This window comes from Elephantulus edwardii, unplaced genomic scaffold, assembly GCF_000299155.1.
Source record: "Elephantulus edwardii isolate Elephantulus edwardi_28Jun2011 unplaced genomic scaffold, EleEdw1.0 scaffold00260, whole genome shotgun sequence".
Classification (NCBI taxonomy): domain Eukaryota; kingdom Metazoa; phylum Chordata; class Mammalia; order Macroscelidea; family Macroscelididae; genus Elephantulus; species Elephantulus edwardii.
In genome coordinates this window covers 505,386-514,158 of record NW_006400010.1, presented here as the reverse complement: position 1 = coordinate 514,158, position 8,773 = coordinate 505,386, and the positions used below count along the sequence as shown (strand labels likewise).

General features: G+C 43.2%; 1 protein-coding gene across 1 annotated transcript in view; it reads right to left on the bottom strand.

The window, feature by feature from the left end:
- The window catches only part of ANKRD35 (ankyrin repeat domain 35), a 21,523-nt gene extending 13,862 nt beyond the window's left edge, over positions 1-7,661 (bottom strand). The window contains exon 1 of the mRNA XM_006899517.1: positions 7,623-7,661. Coding sequence (XP_006899579.1) covers positions 7,623-7,661 — 39 coding nt within the window. The remainder of the gene's footprint in view (positions 1-7,622) is intronic.
- Positions 7,662-8,773: the final 1,112 nt, after the last annotated feature.

Below are 8,773 nucleotides of genomic sequence, written 5' to 3'. Positions count from 1 at the left end.
AAACCAGTATAAAAGAAAAATTTTATTTAAAAAAATTATAAGTATTGAATGCATAGTATTTCAAGTTAGGGGTGGTTTGTTTTTTTTGGTGTTTTTTTAAAAAAATTTTATTTTATTATTTTTTTGCGCATTGTACTGTCAAATCAGATCTGACTGGTACAGGAGGAGATTGTTTCTCCTTCCCCAGCAGAGCATCTGGTGGATTCGAACCAGGCACATCTGTGATTGTTGTGCAGCTTCTTGCCACTAGGCCACCAGAGCTCCCCTTCAAGTTAGTTTTTTACAAATCATCATTATGATTATTGGTGGTGTTAGGAGCCCAACTTCAGAGCAATCCTAAACACAATTCCTTTCTCCTTTGCTCCTCAGAACAGAAGAAACTGACCACTCTGTTGGGACTCTTGTTGCCTCTCACCTTCCCATGCTGCTCTGCTTTTTCACCTCAGTTGTCACAGCCTAGAAAATACTATGGGAGGGAGCTTTGGTGGCCTAGGGGCAAGAAGCTGCACTGCAATCCTGAAGGCAGGCATTTTGAATCCACCAGATGCTGGAGAAGGAGGGACAATCCTCCTGTGCCAGTTAGATCTGGTTCAACGGCACACAACACATTTAAAAAAAAAAATTTAAAAACTCTAAAAGAACACTACTACAGGGCCCTTCTATTGTGTCCCACGGGGTTGCTATGGGTTGAAATAAATTTAAATGTCACCTAACAACAACAATGTAGAAGCAAATCAAAGCCCCTAGTTTGAGGTCATAGGTAGGAGGAGTTCACACCTGGCTGTACTATCTCTACCTATTTATTGGCTTTGGATCCCAGAATTGGGAGGAGAAACATAAGAGTTTCTGTTTTCATATCTCACATCTCTGTCCTTCAGCTAGTCTCCCTTTCGTTTTCATGATAACAACAACCAGAAAGCAAAGACAGGATTCTGGGTATTCTTGAGGAGGCAGCAAGAAGCAGCTCCTTTCTCCCCACTCCCTCCTCATCTCAGGCAGGGAGCAGCTGTTCCTGGCGACAGCCACACCTTGCTTGCATTGTTCTAGCATTCCAGCTTGAGTTTTGCTGGCGGTGGAGTAATTATAATAATTGAAGTATCATAGGGTGTGTGAGAGCTGTGTAAAAACACTCAGGGCTGAAAGTACAGGAAAGCCTGGTTTGGCCCAGGGAGTAGAGAAGAGAGGAACAAGGGGCCTGTAAGATGAAAGGGTCTAACAAATATTTGTTCAGTTGGCCTGGGCTCAGACTTGGTTAAGCTACTTTCTCAGCTATCTGTAAGATGCTAAACATCTTTAGTCTGTTTCCTCACCTATAAAATGTGGATATTAATAACTACCTCAGATTGTATTGAATGAGCTAATGTACCTAAAATCTCTTTGTAAACTGTAAAAAGCTAGGCAAATGTATGGCAGCCCAATAACAAAACAGGAAGTGGTGGAAGCGGTGGCATACATTATACCTTATGAAGTGTGATCCCAACAAGAAAGAGGCTGGAGGATGAGGTGGGAAAAAGTAGGGCCTGTGGAAGCCCAATAACTCACTTTCAAATACTGTTTATATAACCAGGGCAAATTATTCATCATCAACATTAAAGGTTTTAAATGTTCAAACCATAAAATGTTTCAGGTGGATGGATTTTGAGGTCAGGCTCCAATAGAGAACTTGTAATTCCTCCTAACCTTTCAAGTGTTACTTCAATTAGCCTCTCCACATCCCTAGAGAGTAGTTACAGATGATATTATTATACCTATTTGACAGACGTTGAAGCACCTTGAGGTTAGATAACTGTTCAAACTTATACTACAAAATAGTGGTAGGGCTAAGATAGAACCCAGGAACCTGGTATTCAAACCTTGTTCTTACCATTGGAAGAAAGCTACAGAGGAAAGTTTGTCAATTTCTAGATAAACAGTGTATTATGATCTTTAGAGTAACTATTCCTTACCTGGAGAATAGTCCTCAAATATTAATTCTCAAAGGACAAAATAAGCAAAATGATTCCTCTACAATCAGACAGACTGAGATATAAGAACACATTATTCAATACCTTATCATCAGATCACTCCCAGGAAGAGCAAACAGCTAGACCTCCATTTTCATCATACAGCATAGCTGTCAACTGACCTCAACCTAAGTTATTTGTTTGCAATTCTGGCTCTAACACTTGCTGTCTCAGTGAATTCAGGAGCCCTGGGGGCATAGTTAAGTATTCATTTGCTAACAGAAAGCTAGGTGGTTGGAACTTACCAGTTGTTCTATAGGAGAAAGATGGGCAATCTCCACTGCCATGGAGTTGATTCTGATTCAGAGCAACCCAACAGGACAGAGAAGAATTATCTGCAGGGATTTCAAGCCTGTAAATTTTTATGGAAAGAGACTGCTTCATCTTTCTCCCAAGAAATGACTGGTTGGTTTGATTAGCGCTCAACCATTCTATCTACTGTAAGCACCAGGGAGCTCTGGTGGCCTAATGGTAGGAAACTGTGCTGCAATCCCAAAGGCTCATGGCTTGAATCCACCAGCTGCTCCATGGGAGAAGGATGGGCAATCTTCTCCCATGAGATTTAGTGCCTTTGAAAACCCACTGGAGATTCAGCTACGGGTCAGTTCCAACTCAATCTCACCCAACAACTATACTACTCTGCCTTATAGCATCACTGTGAGTCAGAATTAACTCAACAGCAACAGGTAACAACTTTTCCAAACCTGTTTCCTAATGACATAACATCCTATAAAATACTTGGCACAGAGTCTTCACAGAATTATTATTGTTGTTATGGGCTGTCAAGTCGACTATGATTCATAGTGACCCTATGAAACAATGGCTCTATCCTGAGCCAATCTCACCATCTCTGACACACCTGATGCCATTGTCACAGTCCCTGTATTCATTCATCTCATCCAGGGTCTTGCTCTCTTGAGCTGACACTCTCCTCTTTGAGGTATGAAATCCTTCTCCAAGGTCTGGTCCCTCCTGGCAACATGCCCAAAGTATGTGAGACAAAGCTTCAAAATCCTTGCCTCCAAGGAGCAACCTGGTTTAACCTTTTCCAGAATAGACCTGTTTGTTCTCTTCACAGTCCATGGTATGTTCAAGACTCCTCTCCAGCACCACAATTCAAAGGCATCAATTCTTCTTTGGTCATTCTATTCACTGTCTACATTTCAGATGCATAGCAAGTAATTGAGAAGACCATGACCTAGATCAATCAGGTGCATCTTAATCTCTAGAATGATATCGTTGATCTTTAGTACTCTGGAGAAATCCTTGACAACAAATTTTCCTAATGCAATTTGTCTTTTGATTTCCTGACTGCTTGTGCCAAAAGTATTGATAATGAGTTTGGGTAACATGAAATCATTAACAACCTCGAATATTTCTGCATCTATCATGATACTGTCTATTGGCCTGGTGATGAGAATTTTTGTTTTCTTGCTGTTGAGATGTAATCCCCATATTGAGGGCTGTAGTCCTTGATCTTCTGCAGCAAACACTTCAAGTTCTCCTCAGTTTCAGTGATCAAGACTGTGTCATTTGCATAAGAAAGGTGGTTGTTGATGAGTCTTGCTCCAATTCTGATAACACATTCTTCTTCATAGAGTTCAGCCTCCTATATGATCTTCTCAGTATATATATTTTAAAAGTATGGGGATCAAAACAACTATGAGGTATCATCTCACCCCAGTAAGAATAGCAAAATTTAACAGAACAGCAAACAACAAATGCTGGCAAGGTTGTGGAGAAACTGGAGCACTTATTCACTGTCGGTGGGAGTGTAAAATGATGCAACCTCTATGGAAGGCTGTATGGAACTTTCTCAAAAAGTTGGAAATAGAAATACCATTGACCCAGCAATTCCACTACTGGGAATTTACCCTAAAGAAACCATAACTGCCACCCAAGCAGATATATGCACACCCATGTTTATTGTGGCTTTGTTCGCAATAGAAAAGAGCTGGAAACAACCCAAGCGCCCATCAACAAATGAATGGATAGAAAAGCTCTGGTCTATTCACACAATGGAATACTATGCTGCATTGAAAAACAAGGAACTCACGCAATATTATGCAAAATGGATGACCCTGGAGGACATTATGCTGAGTGAAATATCTCAGTCACAAAAGGACAAATATTGCATAGGGCCACTGCTGTAAAACGGGACTGACATCAGGGTTGAGGGAAGACAGAAAAGGAGGGGAGAAATTATGTATATTGCATTGAAACAGATGAGGGAGAGAACTGTTAAAAGGGACATATGAATGGGTATTCTTGTCATTACAGAAGTCCAGAGTGAAGGCTGTATAGTGGAGTAGAGTTGGGGAGAAGGATTGCATAAAAATGAAAGAGTTTTTCTTTCTCTTTTCAAGGAGAAGAGTGAATTTGGGGGAAGGGGTAGGCAGGGAGAAAAGTGTAACAATGACAGGAAACCCTAAGTCTTTGTAAATTTTCATTAAAATCAATTAAAAAAATAGGAAGAAAAAAAAAAGTATGGGGAAAGGATACATCCCTGACACACACATTTCTTGATGTTGAACCATGCAGTCTTCTCAGGAGTATTGGACATTGGACAACAGCTTTCTGGTCTAGGTATAGATTTCACATAAGCACAGTCAAGTGTTCTGGGATTCCCATTCTTCTGAATGTTAGTCGCAATTTGTTGTGATCCACATAGTCAAATGCCTTTGCATAGTCTTCACATGGTTGGCAACAATAAGTGTTACCTCTAATATTCATCCTCTTTGGTCTTTCTGGGCACATTTTGGATGTTTCTGACCTCAGAGTTCCCCTTGGAAGTGGAAAGAAGACATTTTCTTCTTATGAGCCAATAAATACTCCACTCAATTTACTTTCTATAATTTCATTATTCTAATGACTGTTTAAAATTGGTGGAAATGATCACACTTCTGCAGAGATGTGATGAAGGACAGTGGAATGGTTCCAAATTCGAAGGTTCAGTCCATGGCTCATTCCAGCTCTATGGAAAGGAAGCACTGGTTTATCATCATAACTTCAAGGTTGTTGCTGTTATTGTTAAGTGCCAGTGGAATCCAGCACGACTCATAGCAACTCTATGAACAAAAGATCTGAACCCTGTTCTGTAACTATCATCATTTCTCTAATGTTCATAGAATTTCCAAAGGCATGTTGTTTAGGAAGTAGATGCCAAGCTTCAAGGTAGCAATCACCGAATTAATCAGCAGACATAAAAACAAGGGCAAGCGTTGCACTTCGGTAGCCAACATTAGGGGGCCTTTATAGCAGTAATTGCAGCCTCTCCTTATCTTTAGCTGTGTGGTTATTAGCATCTTATCAAGATGGATGTGTAGAGAAAAAGTACCAGGTGAATGGAAATGAAAAGTCTGCCCTGAAGGAATCGTGACCTGACCTTTAGTTATTTTCGGTTTTCCTTTGTTATTTTTAAATGCAATAAATATTTCTCTAAGCTAGTCCATTCAAAGTGATTTTCTGATATACTTCCTGTATAGGCAGAGTGAGTTAAATATATGAGACACGTTCAAAGGCATCTTTTAACTAAAATAATCTTTTTACAAAAGAGATAATAGCTGGGTTTGGTTTATTTGATGGCTAAACTGCCTATGTTCTAGACAACAGATGAATTTTAAAATGACTGCTTCTTTTTCAATTTCTTTCTTAGGTTGACGATCCAGGGATCTGGACCCAAGAGGAAACAGGGATGGGGAGTCTGGATGAGGACAGGAAATCTTTTAGCATAGGCAGCCACTCTGGAAGTAATCAGGAAGGCTGTCACTCCATTTCTCTTACAAATGAGTCCAGGGTAGTTAGCCAACCAAGGAATGGAAGAATTTATGATCCAAAGTGTGCAAAGATTCATGAAGCAACAATTTGTAGCTGCAAGTGACTATTTTTCAGTTTGTTGTGACTCTAGCCTGAGGAGCTCCTACAGTCCAGGGATTGAAAAATCAGGAATGAGGCACCAACTGCCATTTGGGAGAAGGATGAGCAATCTCCTTCTGTGCTATTTACTATCTCTGAAAACCCACTGAGTTGGTTCTGACTTGACAGCACACAGTCACAACAAGAAACAGACTCTATAAAGGTTTCTGAAAGGAACAGGCAGTGTTGAGGACTTTAAAAAACCAGGGAAGTATCCGTATGAGTAAGAAAATTGTTATGCAGTAAGACAGAGCTCAGGTATCCTCAGTTTCTAGTACTCATGGTAGTCATTCTAAGTTTCTACACTCAGGCCAGTCATTCACTGAATGTCTTTTAACTGGTTGATCCATGTGTGTGGAAACTAAATGAAGAAGCAACTGTAAATAGGCCAAGGACAGGCCTCAACAGAGTTCCTACTCTTGCCTCATAGCTCACTTCCAGTCTTCTGTGGCCTGCCCATGCAAAGTGAGATAAGTGAGCATTTCTCATGTTTGCTTGTGAATGACACCACTAGTCAGGTTAGGCATTTGATAATTCACTTCCAAATGAACTGTAATCTCAATCTCTATAGAAAGTTACACCCCCTGATCTCTCTGTAAGAGCTCTTCAGAGGAGAGTTTACACTCACTCTAATCCACTCCCTTCTGTAATCTTCTTTGTGTTTTGTTTTGGTTTTTTTCTAAAGACCATGGAGAGTTGTGTGACCTTAGAGCGAGTCTACCTGATCCTCTTTGCCTTGCAACATCACCTTTCCCCAACTCAGGTAAAGGAGGCAGAGAGCACAGGCCCTAAAAGACTAGGTGAGGCTTGAGGGTAAAGGAAGGTTCTGAGGGAAAGCAGTCCAAAGACCTTGACTGGCCCAAGAACCAGTCTGATGGCCAGACACCGCAGTGAACTGGCTGGGGTGGATTCTGCAGGCAACTCACCCAGTTCCTTGGGGAGCAGCCAAGCAACTGTGTGTCCTCTGGCAGTGCCTGTCAGGCTAGCCAGGCTGCAAGATTAACCCACAGAAAGCAAGCCGGAGAAGGTCCCAGTAAAAGGGACAAAATAAGATTGAATGACCACTGAGTAGAGAGGATCAGAGGATGGTGGGGGGACCAGGAGAAGGATGCTATTGGGGGGAGGGTGTCATCAAATGGAAAGAGATTTGGAATGATGCCCCAGGATCAATAGTGCTAGTCAGAGATGGGAGTAAGTGTCACAGAATTGTAAAAGTGAGAGGACTAAGAAGACTGTGAAGAACAACTAGGGTTGACAAGGAACAACAAACATAGGGCCATATGGAAGCGTAAGTTTGTGAGAACAGAGCAAAGCTGGACGATGGGACTGTGGAGCAGGGCAGGACTGGATAGCGAACCGAATGGAGCTTAATAGGTGGCTCTAGTCCGTGAAACAGAACTAGAGGGCAAGACCTCAGGAGAAGGGAGGGGATGCCGGAAACATAGGTGTAGAGATTGAAAAGACAAAAGGGAACTGAGGGAAACATCTTTGGAGAGGGCAGGGGATAGGAGGCTAATAAGAAGCTTGGGAGGCAGTGTTTTGTGGAAAGCAGGGCTGGAGCCTCCTGTGAGGGAGCAGAAGAGCTAGAAAAAGCAAAAAAAGAGATAAAAGGCAATGGTAGGTGGACATAGAACTCGGGACTTCGGTCACCTAGGACTCAGATCTCAGCCCCACCCCCTTCCCTCCAAACATTTTGGCACCTACCGACACTTGAGAGCTGGAGCAGGAGAAGATGCGCTTCATGGCCAGAGCTAAGGCCAAGGGGGGACGGGGACGCGTGGAGAGGAGAGCGGGGCACCGGTTCTCAAACTCACCTGATTGAGTTGAGGCTCTGCAAGAACCAACTGTCAAAAGCAGAGCGGGCTCCACCCCCGGACCTGCCTCGTCCAGTTAGAGACGAGAACCCGAAGGCTGGGCTTAATACTCCGCCCCTAGGCCTACACTACCCCGTCCCTGCAGAGGCAAAAAAACCCGCAGTCGGGGCTGCAATGGGGGCGTGGCCTCAAACCTCGCCCTCCCCGGATGAGCCCGCCCCCGAGTGGACCTGCTCAATCAGAGGAGGGAGCCGTGGCTTCAGTCAAGCTCCTCCCCCGGCCTCGGTCCTCAGGCCCAGGATGTGGCTCCGCCTCGAACGTGGGCTAAACAGGGAGTCCAACGGAGGAGGGAGTTGTCCTGGCACCTCCCCGGGTGTTCAGGCGAACCAATGTTGTATTTACATTAGAGTTATTGTTGTTGTGTACCTTTGAGTCGGAATAGACCCATAACTGACCCTCCAGCGGGTTTTCAGAGGCAGTTAATCGCACGGGAGGAAATTGCTCATCCTTCTCTCTCGAAACAAATGGTTGGATTCAAACTGTGTGACTTCGAGATTGCAGCACAACTTCTTACCACTGTTGTTATTTTTATGTGCCGTCGAATCTCCTGCGACTCATAGCGACCCTATGTACAACAACTCTAAAACCTGTTCTGCCCTGAGCCAGTCTCACTGACATCTACCCCATTGCCCCAGTTACTGTTTCAACCGATCTCATGGAAGTCTCCCTCTTCTGCACTGTCCGTCCACCCTTCTGAGCATGATGTCCTTCTACAAGGCCTGGTCCTTTCTGGCCACGTGCCCAAAGTATATGAGACAAAGCTTCAAAATCCTAGCCACCAAGGAAATTTGTTTTACCCTCTCCAACACAGACTTGTTTCCTTGGCAGTCCAGGGTATGTATGTTCAAGACTCTTCTCTAGCACCACAACTCAAAGACATCAATTTTTCTATCATCTTTAGTCATTGTCCAGCTCTCTGATGCATAGCAAGTAATTGTGAAGACCATGGCCTGGATCAGGCGCACCTTAGTCTCTAGGCTG